Source organism: Cardiocondyla obscurior, linkage group LG03, assembly GCF_019399895.1.
Source record: "Cardiocondyla obscurior isolate alpha-2009 linkage group LG03, Cobs3.1, whole genome shotgun sequence".
Classification (NCBI taxonomy): Eukaryota; Metazoa; Arthropoda; class Insecta; order Hymenoptera; family Formicidae; genus Cardiocondyla; species Cardiocondyla obscurior.
Window position 1 is genome coordinate 6,789,112 of NC_091866.1, and position 17,029 is coordinate 6,806,140.

The 17,029-nt window shown below is 38.3% G+C and overlaps 1 protein-coding gene and 1 pseudogene across 1 annotated transcript; both read left to right on the plus strand.

Moving 5' to 3' along the window:
- The first annotated feature begins 1,047 nt into the window (after positions 1 to 1,047).
- On the plus strand, positions 1,048 to 2,962 carry LOC139113792 (uncharacterized; annotated as a pseudogene).
- Positions 2,867 to 5,394, plus strand: LOC139113891 (uncharacterized). Its single transcript, XM_070675337.1, has 7 exons — positions 2,867 to 3,200; positions 3,306 to 3,557; positions 3,632 to 3,697; positions 3,768 to 3,881; positions 4,235 to 4,461; positions 4,541 to 4,700; positions 4,786 to 5,394. The coding sequence occupies exons 1-7, from the start codon at positions 2,969 to 2,971 to the stop codon at positions 4,890 to 4,892; spliced, it is 1,158 nt and encodes a 385-aa protein (XP_070531438.1). The 5' UTR covers positions 2,867 to 2,968; the 3' UTR covers positions 4,893 to 5,394.
- Positions 5,395 to 17,029: the final 11,635 nt, after the last annotated feature.

Here is a 17,029-nt window from a genome sequence, read left to right on the forward strand (position 1 = left end):
TTTACATTTTTATATACATTTTTACGTTTTGACACTTTGGTACTTTTATTTTTGTTTTTGTTGTTCTTATTTCTTTCTTTATTTAAATCGTATTATTTGCATATGTTATTGTGCATATTTTATCCTTTTTTATTACTATTTTTCCCGTTTGTATTCTCTTTATTTTTTTTTTGAGATTCTTGAAGTAAACATTAAAAAGCGTCAGGTTCTGTGAACATTTTTATCTGACTCCGAAATTCGTCCAAAGTTTCTCTGATTTTTTTTCTTATTTTAATTAAATTTCTTGTCTCTTTGTATACTTTCATAACTTTTTTACTTCAAATATTTCTTATTTTTATTTCTCTCAATATAATATTAAATTTGCTTCTATATTTCCTATCAAAAGCTGCCTTAATATGTACAACGAATGCAAAAACTTTTTTTTTCTTCTTTTTTAACTGTGTCCTTACATATACTGCATTAATCATTCCTCTCTCTTTTCTGAATCTGAATTACGTTTTGTGTAACTTTTTTCATAACTTCTTTTTTTTCGTTAAAGATGCTTGCATATATTTTATATGCCGAATTCAATAGGGTTATTTCTTTAAAGTTTTTGGCGTTGCTCTTTTTCTTTTGTTACAAATCGAATATATGATTCCTTTTCTTTACTTTTTTGAACATCCTCTTTTGGTTTTTACATTATTTAGTATCTTTTATAATACCTGTTCTATTTTTTTGGCATATATTTCCATATTTCGTCATATAATCTGTTTTTTTTGGCGCTTTTCCTACTTTTATTATAATTAATAAAGTGTTTTATAGTTGATGTTTAAATACTTTTGTGGGCTGTTAATGTATACATACTCATACATACAGCGCATATGTAAATGAATGATTTTTTTTTTTTACGTTTATTATGTTAACAGAAATAAGATAATTTAAAATGGATAAAAAACGGAAAAGAAAAGACATTGCATTTATGTCTAAACGACATATGAACAGACTAATTCTACAAGAGTCACAAAATGTTTCAAATGCATTATTTAGTTCAAGTGTAACATTATATAATAATGTTCAATGTAAATCTACAGAAGATTTACACATGGAAACACATCTGGAAAATTGTACAGATTCAAGTATAAAACAAAAAGAAAATGATTTATTTCACGAGATGGAAAACGTTATCGATTTCTGTCATTCAGAAACTAACACAAAATCAGATAATGAAAATGTAATAGAAGATAGTATAAAAAAAATTCTTGCTACCTGGGCAGTACAATATCAAATTTCGCATAAGGCTCTAACAGCATTGCTTCAGAAAATAAAAAATCATTCATGTTTTTCATTATTACCTTCGGATGCACGTTCGCTATTGAAAACTCCGAGAAATCAAGAAGTACGCTTGGTTCCACCAGGAACTTACTGTCATTTTGGATTGAAAAAAGAAATATTAAATATATTAACCGGTATCAAGGAAAATGTTGGAAGTATCAACATAGCTGTAAATATTGATGGATTACCAATTTCAAAATCATCCAAACAACAATTCTGGCCCATACTTGGTTCAATTCTTTCGTACAGTGATGTATTTGCAATTGGAATTTATTATGGTCATGAAAAACCTGCAGACGTAAATGATTTTTTAAAAGATTTTGTAAATGAGACAACTGAAATATGCACAAATGGAATTGATATTAAAGGTCGTAATATACAATGCAGAATAAAAGCTTTAATTTGTGATACACCAGCAAAAGCTTTTGTTTTATGTATTAAAGGACATACTGGATATTCAAGCTGCACGAAGTGCAGTACAGAAGGAGAATATATACAAAATCGTTTATGTTTCCCAGAAATTGATGCGCCACTAAGAGCGGATGAAGATTTTATTCAAAAAGTAGATGATAGCTTTCACAAAGCTAACTTAACATGCAGCTTACTGCAAATACCTTATTTCAAGCCTGTTTCAAATGTTCCGCTTGATTATATGCACTTAGTGTGCTTGGGAATAATGCGCAAATTAATATACATGTGGTTAGATGGAGATTTATATTGTCGGTTACAACATAGAGCAATTGAAGAAATATCGACACGTTTAACAACTGAAATAAAATCATCGATACCTACAGAGTTTGCCAGAAAACCACGAAGAATAGAAGATGTAAAACTATGGAAAGCCACAGAATTCAGGTTAATACTGTTGTATACAGGACCAATAGCTTTTAAAGGCATATTAAAAAAAAACTTGTACACTCATTTCATGACTTTACACGTCATTATAAGAATCTTATGTTCAAACAATATACGTTATGAATATCTAGATTACGTTCAAGATTTGATACGGTTTTTTATTAAAACATTTGTCAAACTGTATAACAAGTACAACGTGTCACACAATGTTCACAGTCTCATACATATTGTGAACGATGTCAGACAATTTGGATCTCTTGACAACTTTAGTGCCTTTAAATTTGAAAACTACATGCAAGTGTTGAAAAACTATCTCAGAAAAGCGGATAAACCTTTAGAGCAAATTGTACGAAGACACATGGAAGAAGAAATTAATTTAAATACTGCACCGATTGATTCAGTGGATTTAGAACACAATTTATTGTCATCACATACCGATGGTCCTCTTTTACGTTATTGCAATAATCCACAATATAAAGTTGTTAAATTCAAAGGATTAACATTTAAAGCTAAAACACTTGCTGATAGTTGTTGTGGTTTGAGTTGTGGTGCTATAGTATGTATTGAAAATGTGGCTCACTGTACAAAACAAAATATTCCTGTCATTATCGGATACCAATTTTTGGATAAAAAAGATTTGTTTATTACTCCTTGCCAATCTTCGTTGCTTGGAATTTAATCTGTGAAATCTTACTCTGATTTGAAATGCTGGCCATTAACAAATGTTATTGAAAAATATGTCAAGTTTTCTCTCGAAAATTCAACATATGCAGTTTTTCCATTACTACACTTTTAATGACAAATGAAAATTGATATTTATCTACGCAGAATGGGTGAAAAATATGCAATCGTAGAATTCGAAGATGGATTACAAGTTATACCAAGTAAATGGTTTAATGCAGACTTAAGTGGAGCTTACTGGCCAACATTTACAACCTTAAACAACAAGCGTTACGATAAAGCTGTTAAATTGATGGAAGATCCAAAATGTACGTGGGTGCAACATCCCATTGTAAAAATTTATGGAACATACAGTAAGTAGCACACAGCTATAGTATAAAATTATTTTTTATTTATTATTTTTTACTGTTTGCATTGTACCTACTTATTTTATTAATATAATAAATTGTGTTTTTTAGATAATTACGAATTGGCAAGAAGAAAGTTAAAAGATGCCGAATTATTATCTGATATTAATTCTGGAAGTGAGGTCCAAGAAAATTTGAAAAAGTCAAGAAAAATCAGAGCAGCTAAAACATTTAACGACTCAAGTAACGACGAATTATCAGACGACCTGGTATTGACAGACATTCCACAATTTCCTACCAAACGTTTCAAAACTGCCAAAAATAGACTTACACCGTTCAAAAATAACAAGAATTTGCAAATAGGTAAAAAGTATTGATAATAGATTATACATATGTAATAATATTGTTAAAATTAAATGTTAATTTATGAATTACAGATCACCATTTCTCAGAAGGAGTAAAACAAAACAAAAAAATTCCTGAAAAACAAATACATGAGCCTAGTAAGTCACATTTTTATTCAACAACGTTATTGCATTAGAAATAGTATAATACTAAAATTTATATTTACAGATATACTCAAAAATGAAAATGTGCCACATACATCTACTACATCCGATTCTTATTTAAATATGCCAATATGTTCAGAAACAGAGACATCAAATGTATTGGTAATTAATAAAGAAGGTAAAAAACACGTAATTGTAGTTAATAATTTGAATATTTTGTTATACATTAACAATTGTAAAGATTATTCAACAGAACGCTTTAACTTTGTATTTATTGAAATATTAATTTTCAGATTTGTATTTGAATGAAGAAAACCTGGATACATGTGTTGCATCATTTGTTGTAAATGAACAAAATACTCCAACGTATTAATAGAAAATAGCAAATCTCTTCTTTCGCAGCCTTCAAATGTCTCTGTTAGCAACAAAGGTAATTAATGTAACTGAACATTTTTTATTAATTTAAAATTCAGTGAATATTAATTTAAAAATGATTTATTTATGATTATTTTTCTCTTTTATGTGTTCCAGAAACGGATAATTTTCAACGATTTGTAATAAAAAAATTGGTGGCCATTGAATTAAAAATAAATGCTATTGAAAGGCATCAAAAGCTTATTTTGGAAAAACTTCCATTTAATAACAACGAAGACAAAAAAAATATTGACGTATCACACGATTTTCCGTTAAAAAATGAAAACGATCTCCAAGATATGGAAAATAAATTACAAGACAATGAAGTCTACAGAAAACAACTGGTAAGTCCATTACGATTATCTAATAATATCAATTTAATCTAAAGTTAAAATTTTGTACTAATATTATTTAATATTACAGATTAAACAATTGTCTCGCGTAACATGTCGCGACATAAAGACATCATGTATCCATTTGATGAAAAAAGTATTTTCAAATTATTTAGCAGCAAATTACAGCTGGTATGGAGCCAAAAAGAAAGAAAAATTCTCGCAATTACAAATCTGTAAAGTAATTATGTGTGAGTAAAATTAATTTACTTTGACAATGTACTTTGATTAACATTTATTTATGAGAATTTAAATAAACATTATGTGTTATTGTAGGTGCAATAAGAAGACTACATGATAATGCGACGGACGAAGATATTTCAAGTCCCATCAAAATATGGTTGGCCCATGCCAAAGAACGTCTGGAGAAAGAAAGAAAATGAAATAAATTAGTCTTTCGATTTACACCAATATCTCCGGTGGGTGCTGGGACTGTCACTTTCGAGTGGCAAAGTCCGCACCGGTGATATTAGTGTAAAACGAATGATTAGTTTATTCCACTTTTCAGACAAAGTTTTCAAAATTAACAAAGCAGTTGTTAGTTTTATACCAATATCTCCGGTGGGTGCTGGGACTGTCACTTTCGAGTGGCAGAGTCCGCACCGGTGATATTAGTGTAAAACGAATGATTAGTTTATTCCACTTTTCAGACAAAGTTTTCAAAATTAACAAAGCAGTTGTTAGTTTTATACCAATATCTCCGGTGGGTGCTGGGACTGTCACTTTCAAGTGGCAGAGTCCGCACCGGTGATATTAGTGTAAAACAAACGACTGTTTTGTTGGTTTTGGAAACATTGTTTTGAAAATGGAATAAATTAGTTTTTCGATTTACACCAATATCTCCGGTGGGTGCTGGGACTGTCACTTTCGAGTGTCAGAGTCCGCACCGGTAGTATTAATGTAAAATGAACGACTGCTATGTTCTTTTTCAATAGTTTTGTACTTAATAAGGAATATTCTTTCGTATTGATTGGTGACTGTTTATCGGCAAACACAGAAACATGTTACAATAACGTAAATTATCTTAACGTAATCTAATATGTAATTTTCGTTAAAATTCAAGCGCAAAATTTGGAATGCCGCGTATATATTTTAATTTGTCGTTACTTAGAAAAGATGTTACATGTATAAGGTATAATATGAGATTGTTAGATAGTTTTACACTAGTCTGAAAAGTACTTCGAATTATATATAATTATTACGATAATATTTATGTTTTCTGTTATTAAAATGCGATTCTAAATTTTGTTTTACAGTAATTAACAGAAGTATAGTAACAGTTAATGGTTATTTTGAAACTATTTTTTTTTTATGCGGCGTTGTATTGTAAGAATAAGCTGATAGGTGCTAAGATCGCTACATGAAAGTAACAGAGTCGCACCGGTGATGTTGATGTAAAATAAACGACTGTTTTATTGGTTTTGGAAACATTGTTTTGAAAATGGAATAAATTAGTTTTTCGATTTACACTAATATCTCCGGTGGGTGCTGGGACTGTCACTTTCGAGTGTCAGAGTCCGCACCGGTGGTATTAATGTAAAACGAACGACTGTTTTGTTCTTCTTTGAGGATTTTGTAATGAAAATGTAACATAAGAATTGTAATAGGATTTTTTGTTATTTATAATTTTAATACATAAAAGAAACAATATAAATGCAATATAAAATTTATAATAAAGTAATATATTCATTAAATTTCAATTTAATTTTATTTAATTTAACCTAACCTAGTAATAAATTAAACCTAACCTAATAAATATACCATGTTATGCATATGAGTGTGTGCGTACATGATATACTGCGTAATTTACTATAGACAATCTATTAACATTTAACAAAGATACTGATGGATATTTTGAGTATATTATTTTAATCAAAATAGGCGGACATAGAAGCATTCTTATAATGTACTCAGAATATCAAAATACGTATTTCGAATGTTCTGAGAATATACGCAATATACTTATGTGATATTCTTCGAACATTCTGAGTATGCAAATGTGCTATTAGGGTAGTAAAAAGAACTTACCGAAGTGATATACAGGGTGTCCCAGACATAACGAAGGATACAGGAAGGATAGATAGAATTGATTGAGACAAGTAGAAAAGTTCCGTACCATTTTGCAAAATTCTCAACCGTTATTAAGAAAAAAATTAAAATATATAAATTGTATAGGCGTAAGAGCGATAAGGAAGCTGCGCGTAAGTGAGCGCGACAGGCGACGGCGCCATTCCTAACCATTCGCCTGTCGCGCTCACTCACGCGCAGTTTCCTTGTCGCTCTTGCGCTAGACAAATTAATTTTTTTTTCAATAATGGTTACGAATTTTACAAATTCGTAAAGGACTTTTCGTCTCCAAATCTAACTTTCTACCCACAGTTTTAATATTGCTAATAATATTTCGGACACCCTGTATATGTATATATATATATCCGAAATGAATTACGAAGATATTGTCGGGGTGCCGTTCGCATTTCGCAAATTCGGCATCTCTCTTGAGTCCTTCGAGTTCTCCAATGACTCGACCTGGTTAATGGACTTCCTTTTGTCGGAGGTTGCGATATGCCGCCAGTAAATGGTGACTATCAAAACTTTAGCTCGAGTGAGGGTCCATCCGGTCAGAAAAACCGGAAGAATCTCTAAGGCGATGTATAGAGAGATCCGGAAGGAGGAATGCGGCGTGATGCCCTGACATTTTCCCTCTACAATTATTTCGTTAAATCAAATTCAAATTGATACCTTTTAGTGGAATCAAGAAACCTTCGGTCGATTAAGAAAAGCCGTGCCCGGAGGAACCGGAAGATTCGGGAATTACAAGAATTAGTTCAAAGTTTCTTCGTTCAATTTTTGTTCGCGGCGGCGCCAAGGGAGGTCACACCTGAACCTCCGAAACGAAGATCGGAGCGGCCATGGTCGCCTCTTCCTTCCGTACCTCACAACTCGCCGTTTAACGGCGAAGATTCGGAAACAGAGGAAAACACTCCGCCTCGAACACCGTTACCATCGCAATCAAAATCTACATCATCCGAGCTTGAGTCAAGGCAATTCCGCCCTACTTCTCCATCCTACACTCCCAATATTTCCCTAAATTCCTCCGAACCTTCTCCTGGAATTGCTCCTAGAGCATGCTCCTCACCTATTCCATCACCAATTCCTTATCCTGGGAAACCCGAGGAGGTCGGCTTTTTTGCTGAGGACGAAACCGTCTCTTGGCACAAGCCTGACAGCCCGGAACATTCCTCTTCCCCCGCCCCAAGTGTAGAGTTCTTCGAGGAGCAAGAGGAATCGAGAGCGGTCGTAGACCCTCTCCTCGAGCTCCTCCGGAGGACCTGCACTCCGTGGACGGATCCTGTCCCAGAAAGGGCCTATACCATAGGCCCTGACTACTTCGATCGCAAAAAGATCAGGAGGGAAGCCAGGAGAGCGACTCCTGATCAAAATATCCTTATTTACTTTCCCGGGGTGGAACACCCCTTCTTAGCTCCGATCAGGCTTATCGAGCGAGTATTTCCGAGGTCGACAGTCAGGATTTCGGAAATAATCGAGATCGATTTAGAGTGGCTTTACGGCAGTTTACACTTCCTACATACATGTACATACACATTCGCATATATTTGTTGTTTAAAATCATTAGAATAAACTATTTTAATATTCTAAACGCTAGACTATCAATTGCCGCCCGGACGACGCCAGTCCGGTTATATGAGAGGCTTTGTTTCAATAATATTAATTTTTTTTTATTATATAACTCATACTAAATTTTTTGTGCCTTATCGCTTAAGACGGGCCAGTCCCGAACGAAATCTAAGATGTTCTTTGTTACAATAGAAAACTACTCTGCTTCATTTGAAATAATGCCTCTCAAGTCAGTCGCTTTCTTATACGCATTAAGAACGCATCTCTCGCTACTACTATCGCGGCCAGCAGTGCCATTGATTGTTAAATTAAAAGACTTTGCTATTCTGTCTATTGTTTGTGCCCAGCAGAGGCCAAGTGTTGATACTCACAAAATAAAAGTGGAAAAAATAGTGAAACCTGCAATACAAGTTTTTCTTTGTTGTTCGAACCTTTATCTTATCGCAAACACTTGTAAACATTTAATTTCCTTTCTTTTCGCTTTAAGTAATTATCTTGTTTTTTTATTTTTAATATGTTTAGAATATACATTTTGTTAAGGCCAATTCCTCTTTCTTTTTTTGGTAGTATTTCTCTAAATTTATTTAATCTGTTTATATATCTTAAAATTGTACCAAATCAACATTAAATTTAACCACTTTCACTATTGGGAGCCCAGAATTAATTATTTCAATATAACCCAAATGTCCTTTACTGCGAAAAATCACCTCCGGTTTTGTCCCAGGGAATAAGAATTAAATTTCTTTCCTTAAAAAGAACCAAGATAACGCGCTAGTTTCACCTCGTAACCGACTCGAACCCATTTCTAGCGCGTTTACGCGTGGCATTTCTAAACACGTGCCAAGCAAAGATCGACTGTTGCGTCACTCTCCAAATCTTCCTAAGCACCCGAGAAGCGGTTAATAAACTCCTTAAAAATACTCACATCCCTGACGTAACAGCATATTTAGAAAAATATATACTTTGTAGTCAACATGTATCATTTTTTAATTATTTCTATTCCATTTTTCATTTTCTTATAATTGTGAGGCGTAAGTCCGTCTCGTGAATCCGCCTTGTTCGTATGCAACGTACGTATCTGAGAGAGAAAGAAATAAGATAAGGAGGAGCGATTAGCGGGGGGATGTGTACAGCGTCACCCGCATTCGAATCGTATAAGTGCGTAAAAGAATCGTTGATAAACGATAGGCGGCGCGAACGGGTGCGAGCGAAAGGGAACGATGGGCGCGATACTTTGCGATCCACCGCCCGCCGCTCGCCGCCGCCGCTTACCGCCGCCGCCGCCGCCGCCACCGCCGCCGCCGCTGCGACGCCACACGACCCCTTTAAAAAAATCGCGACTCCTTTGAAAAAAATCGCGACTTCTTTGAAACTCGCAATGCCGCATAAACATACCGCTGCGCGATGACGCGCTTATTATTTAAAAAAAAAAAAAATATTGCATTTTAGAGTTTCGATGTTGCTATTATTTTCTAAACATTCCGTTCCTAGAATCGCCGACACAAAGGCGACTCATGGATAACCACCCCTCCTCCCCGCGTGACGTCATTACCCCTCGCCCTAGGTCTCACGGACTCCAGAGCCGTTACCACCCCCCTCCCCGCGTGACGTCATTACCCTTTGCCCTAGGTCACACGGACACACTAACACATAGTGGTCCAGAACCGCTCCATATACATCTACTAAGATGTACGGGAGTTGATAAGTAAAGAGTCTTTTTGTAATCTATAACTTCTCCTTTTATTACACAGTTTTGTTCAGACGTGTGACGAGCAGCGTAACGCGTAACAATCGATCTTTGCGAATAACTCGCGACAATTGAGACAATTTGAAATGCCGTTTTCTGTCTTTAAAAAGATAATTTATTCTGTCTTTTTCAAAACAGAAAACAAAAATTATCTTAAAATTAAATTATACGTAATGTAAAAATATATATTTATAATATAAGTAACACGAGTATTTAATTTCGATTGTCAAAAGTCGCGAAATGTCTTAAAGTATATGCTAGAATTAATAGCGTACTCTTGCGATATACTTCTATCCTTGCGCGTCCGTATAAACACGAACGTGTGCAAGCGAGAGAACGAAGTTGCGCCTATAATAATTTCTTAGCGTTCACTCATGCTTTCTCTCTCACACGCACGGTTGCAAACAGAACAGAGCATGAAAATGCCTCCCTCCAAATTTTCTTCCGTCCTCTCGCTCCTTTCGGCGTTCCGCGCCTCACGTACGCGATCCGCGGTGAGGCGCGCACACCACCCCACCTCACGCGCGGTAGCCGCCGTCGCCGCAGTGAGACAGGCCATTATTGCCGGTCATTGTACAAGATCCTTTAGTTGCTAGAGTCGGGTTACAACAACACGCCCGACTTAAACTAAACTGTGCAATAAAGAAAGAAGTTTGACGATTGAACCAGCATCTTTATTTGAGACTCCTGTACACCTCCGCGGGTTTAACTTACAGTTTGAGAGAACGAATCCTTTGCACCGACTGCGGTGCAACATTGAGTTGCACATGAAAATGCATGTTAGCAGATTTATCGTTCTACTCTGAGTGAATTACGAGTGACACATGGATGAATCGAATGAAATGAGAGAAAACAATTAGTGATTAATGAGTACCGCGAAAACCGCACAAGAGAAGCACACGAGGCACACACAATGATTTCTGTACAATGAGTGAGATAAGGACCACGTGAGCCGGTAACTCCGTCAAAAATCAAAGGCGACAATTGAACACGAAAATCGATATTGATAATTAACGATCGGCCACGAGGTGCTACCCCGCGGCGGGCCCATAATTAACAGTCTAATCTAAATCTCTAACAGGAACATTATACTATTAAATATATTTTAGTAATAAATAATACACAGTAATATAAAAGTTAAAAGAACATTATTTTTACATTTATTCTTTTATTTTTATTTCATTCTCAATATGTATGTTCTTTACAGAAATAAAATATAAAATGCTAACATACATATAATATATCAGGTTATAAGCATACGCTAACGATTTAGCGCATGCGTATAGCAAACAAAAGTCAGACACTACCTATCTTTGTCGCACAGATGTTGGACACAGTTTCAGTATATGGACGGTATACACTATTCGTCTTCCATTAGTATAGTTTTTCTGATTTTAAAAAACAAAGTTTTTTAATTCTTTTTTCAGTATTAAAAATAATAAATCACTATTGAGAAAATCGACGTGACCTTTAATGACATTCAAGGTCATGGTCAAGATCAAATCCGTCTGATAGCCATGGGAAAACTTGTGGCCTGAGGCCACGTACTTCAGACCCCGCGCCGCGACCACCACCGTTCGCCCGAATTAATCGCGCGGTCCCGACCACGATTGAAATTACGCGCGGGCCGACCAGCCGCCCGCGGCGAGTAGCGCGGACCTACGCAACGAGCAACACGGGCCGTCCAACCGCCCACACCGCGCACCGCCACCCGACCGCTCGGGAGTGGGGGCCCCCACTCCCGGGCCCACGGGTATATAAGCTGCCTCGAGCGCAGACGAGGCACCTTGTTCCGCGCTGGGGAGCACCCCAGCATCCGATCTTCCAGGTCTTGGGCGCTCCCAAGACTTCCTCGACCGGGCTCACCCGGCTTCCGAAACCGACTTCGCTCTTGACGACTCGGGCGCTCCCGAGCCTTCCTGTGACCGGGCGCTCCCGAGCCTTCCTTTGACCGGGCGCTCCCGGCCATCCTCGACACCGACATCTCCGAGACTTGGGCGCTCCCGAGCCTTCCTTTGACCGGGCGCTCCCGGCCATCCTCGACATCGACATCTCCGAGACTCGGGCGCTCCCGAGCCTTCCCTTGACCGGGCGCTCCCGGCCATCCTTGACACCGATATCTCCGAGACTCGGGCGCTCCCGAGCCTTCCTTCGACCGGGCGCTCCCGGCCGTCCTCGACACCGACATCTCCGAGACTCGGGCGCTCCCGAGCCTTCCTTTGACCGGGCGCTCCCGGTCATCCTCGACACCGACCCCTCCGAGACTCGGGCGCTCCCAACTCTCTCTCTCGCTTCTTCGCGCCAACACGGCCCTGGCGTTCCGACGCACGATTGAGTTAAGTCGCGGCGCCGCCGACTCGCGAACGCGAAACCTGTGCGTCCGACACGGCCCTCACGGCCTGGTTTGTAATCCGCGCCGCCGACTCGCGAACGCGAAACCTGTGCGTCCGACACGGCCCGAGCGGCCCGTCCTGTAACCCGCGGAGACCAGTGTAACCGACACGCGAAACCTGTGCGTCCGACACGGCCCTCACGGTCTGGTTTGTAATCCGCGCCGCCGACTCGCGAACGCGAAGCCTGTGCGTCCGACACGGCCCGAGCGGCCCGTCCTGTAACCCGCGGAGACCAGTGTAACCGACACGGCCTGTTATCTAGGATAAGCCCCAAAGCGACCCGCACTAGCGTTCCCTGGGAATCCAGCTCACGGCAGATAGCCGTTTTTCGTTGCAAGTTATTCTTTCGTTTTATTACTGTATATATTCCTTTTGGTAGACTAAGTGTATTACTTCAACTAAATATTCTTTCTTTCTATTAAAAATAAATTCTTTATTTTTCGATTAACTTAAGTCTCGGTTTTCTTTATACTCGTACCCTGGCTTCCGACGAGCCCTCCGGACCGGAAATTACCGTGTTACAAACTTCTGTAGTTTTATTTTTCTTCTGCAGTTCTCAATATCAGAGCTAGCAGGCCAAATCACTCGTGATCTTGATTTGACCTTTACTGACCATCAGAGGTCAAGTTTAAAATTTTTTGCTCTTTTCATTTCCAGGGTTAAAAATAGGGCATCCTATTAAAAAAAAACCAACTTGACTTTAAAACGACCTTCAAGGTTATGGTCAAGGTCAAATCCATTATAACTATTAAATAGCCAAGGAAAAATTCTATATTCCTGTATTCGAAATTTTTTTCTACGGTTTGTACTTTTTGAAATAAGAGAGGGTCCAATACTTTTTAAACACCCTGTATATTATAACAATAAAATAATAGCATCATATTCTGATTTTATAGAAACTTGGAAAATTGTCAATGCAACAACAGAAAGCTCAAATTTATTATCTCATATTATTCAAGCACACATTCATCCCAATTGAATTGATGCTATAAATGTTAAAAGAACATTTCAATTATTTAGCAAAAAATTTGCAGCTGCAATAAAAATAGCTGGTGACGCAAAAGAATTAAATTTGTATACATGAAAAAAACAGTTGATTTTGCAGAGCATGTAAATAATGTAATTAATGATTTTGACTTATATAGTCTTAATATTATATTTAGTGAAAAAAGATCACTATTAAAGAAAAATTCTGATATTGAGGATCTATTATCAAACTTTGTGCAATGATCTTCAGGATGGTCTAAATTACTAAACAAAATACATCAAATTCTTTGTTTTAAAGGTTTTATCATTACGATACAAGCAATTCTTGCATTGTATAAAGAACTTACAATTAAAAATGAAAAATTTAAACTTGCAGCAGGTTTATGCAATCAGAATTCAGTTAAACATTTATTTTTAAAACTTTGACAGCGCGGAGGATTTAATCCTAATCCAACTGCAAGAATTGTCCGACTATCAATTATGTTCTGTAGTCTCGCCTGGATGTAAAACTATGTGTCGTGCTGCTGTACGCACTCCGACAACAGAATTCAAAGTCCCGCAAAAAATGAAAGAAGCGCCGCGGCTTAACCTCACGTGGGCCAGCGCGCCACCAGCGCTACTCATTGTGTTCTGTTCGTATATTTGTGCAACACGTGCAGTCCCATTCTTCTTAGGTTTTTCCAGGTTTTTCTTCAGATTTAAGTATAAAATACGATTTAGAATGCCGAAACATAAAAGCCATCGGCATAAATCGTCGAGACACAGTCGTCGGTCTCGTGAGTATTCTCCCACTGAGAAAAGATCTTAGGATCGTTCGCAGCAAGTTAAAATGCCGGACGTTTTACGTCCTTCAAACAAAAAAAAATATGCGAAAGGCTCTTATTCAGTGAGGGAAGCTACGGAGGATTTGATTGAGGCCAGGATACTTGAGCAGGTTCAAAGCCTTATCGCAAGTTTACGTAATCGACGTACAGAGGTTACATCGCCCCCAGCCACTTCTCTAACAATCGGCAATCGCGGCTCGACTTCCCCCGGATATGAGTTACAGGCCGATGAGTCGATGATGGAAACGCAGACGATCGCTCAAGCTGACCGGGGCAGTGAACCAGGTAAGTCCACTTGTCGACTCACGTTTTCTCTCAATGTGGCAAAGAGTGGACATAATCGACTATTATTTCCGGTCTTTTCTTTATTTTCAGATGCTTCCGACCCCATCAGCGGAAATGACATTCACCCCCAGGAATTAAATAGTTCCTTTGTTAATGCAGCAGTGGATGATCTCTTGCAGCCTCAAAATTCTAAGGCTATGTCTGAGGCTCAGGCTCTGGCAATCAAGCTTTTTGAAGCAAACAAGGATCTAGCTCCGTCGTCTTAATGGAATGCAGTTATGCTTAACGCAATTAAAACTAAGGTACGAAAGGGTTTGAGTGAAGAAGTGCTCACCAGCCTTCTCACTAAGTTTGAAGTGAAAGCAGACCTGACGATCTTGGCTTCGCCAAAGCTAAATAAAAAGCTTGCGTCCGTATTAGCACTTTCGGTTCTCAAACGAGATGAGTATCACGTGCGTTCTCAGGCACAAGTGGGTGCTTGTTTAAACGCATTCGGCTCAGGAATCTCAATTTTGCTGAATGATGAGATTCTTCAGGAGCTTAGTGAGGAGACTCGCACGGCTCTTACGTTTCTCTCAGAAGACATGCCTTTTCTCGTAGATTACCTCTATAGACTCTTTTTAGCTCAAAGAGCTTTTGCGAAACCGTCGTTCAACCTTGTGGGCAAAAACGCTGCAGATGCAGCAGAGATTGATGAGTTTTTGTTCGGTCAAAACTGTACGGAAACTCTTAAGATGGCTCAAGCATGTGAGAAAACCGACTGTGACATATCCAAGGTCACACCTCAAGTGGGAAAAAAGACCTATGCGTCAGCAGTCTTTACAGCAGCAGCTCCCGAAACGAGTATCTCAGGCACCGGCATCTAGATCCCGTTATCAGGGAGACTGCAGAGCTCTTGTTCGTCCGACGTCGGCTAGGTCAACAGGAGCTTCTTACTCGAAAAGCCGTCATCCTCAACGATTTTGTTCCCGATCTCGTCATCAACGGTAGACGAGGTAGGTTCTGCTGGACAATTGAGTGTTTTCATTTTGCAGTTGCAGAACATTACAAATAATCAGACGGTCTTAGAGGCGGTGCAAGGTTATCGCTTACCCTTTTCAGCTTTTCCCTACCCTGACCATCCTTAAAGGAGATAGAGTTCTTCAGATCTGAGCAAGACTTTTGTAAAGGGAAAATTGAGTACCTTTTCTTAAGAAAGCTATAAGACGAGTCGAGTCTTGTGCGGACCATTTCTTATCCCCTTTTTTTCTAGTTGACAAGCCATCGAGCGGAAAGCGTTTTATCTTAAACCTGAAGAAGTTGAACGTTTATCTCAAACCGCCACATTTCAAATTAGAATACTGGCGTACGGTCATTCGTCTCATGTTACCGGGATATTTTATAGCCTCTCTTGATTTAGAGGACGCCTACTGTAATAGATTAAACTAATTACGTGAGATACCCAAGATCTTACGGGCAGCGCGGAAAACTATCACGTGAGAAACCGAATCAGCTTGATGGCCGGAATGGGTCACGTGCCACCAGGATGATTGCGTCCGCGAGCGGTGACTGTTCACACGAGATGAGCGGTCCTTAATTAATTAAGTAATGAGTAAACCGGGCGCGGCGATGCACACAAAACGAGCAATCTCTAGAAAATGAGGCGTATTTCGCAATTGAGCGCGCGTAGCGAGAACGCCGTGAGCATGTGCTCGAGCATGTTGCTACCACGTGCACGGACAATGAGGCTGTATCCGTGTTTTCTTGAGCCGACTGCTTGTACAATGAATAAGAAAGATTCTCGCACTTCCTGAGAAACACCGCTTGACCACCGGTCACTTTACGAATGAGCTAACACCACAAAACTATGAGACATTCACAGACAATTCTAGAGCCGTCCGTACGCACTGACTTTTAAAACGAGAAGAAGCATTAGAACCGGCAAATGCCGCACGTGGCGCGGATTATCGATAATTTACCGGTCCGCGATGTGGTGCCATCGCGTAATTATGCGCGACACTAATCAAAAGCGCGGTCTAGTCGAGCGGGCCCATTAAATCGCGAACACCTACCTTCAGGTTCCTATTGATGAAAGAGATAGAAAATACCTCCGCTTCCAATGGCGCGGAGTAACTTACGAATACAACGTTTTATCTTTTGGCTTGTCACAAAAGTAATGCAACTTGCTTTTTCATATTTACGTCAAAAAAGTTTTCAATTTGTGATTTTTCTTGATGAATTTCTCTTGCTTAGCTCGTCTCTTGAGAAATATCAGGTCAATATTAATACCTCTCTTAATCTTCTTTTATTTTTAGATTTCAGAATAAATTTTGAAAAATCTCAGCTTCAACCGTCAAGCAGTTGCAAATATCTAGGCTTTGTTTTTAACTAGCAGAAGCAATCTATTTCGATTCCGGTGCATTGTCGTGAAAGATTACTAAATTTAATATCTGGCATGGCAATGTTACGTCTCCGACTCCGCGTCTCTTTTTTTCGACATATATTAAAAATTTAGTTAAGGGGAAGGTAGACCGTAGTCCATTGTAACACAAAAAAAAACTTCAGAGCCTTTCAGAAAGACAATTCATAAAACACTAACATATTTCGGAACAAGTTGTTGCGTGAAAGCATAAAAAACATGCAACAAATTGTAAACGGGCGCCAACGAA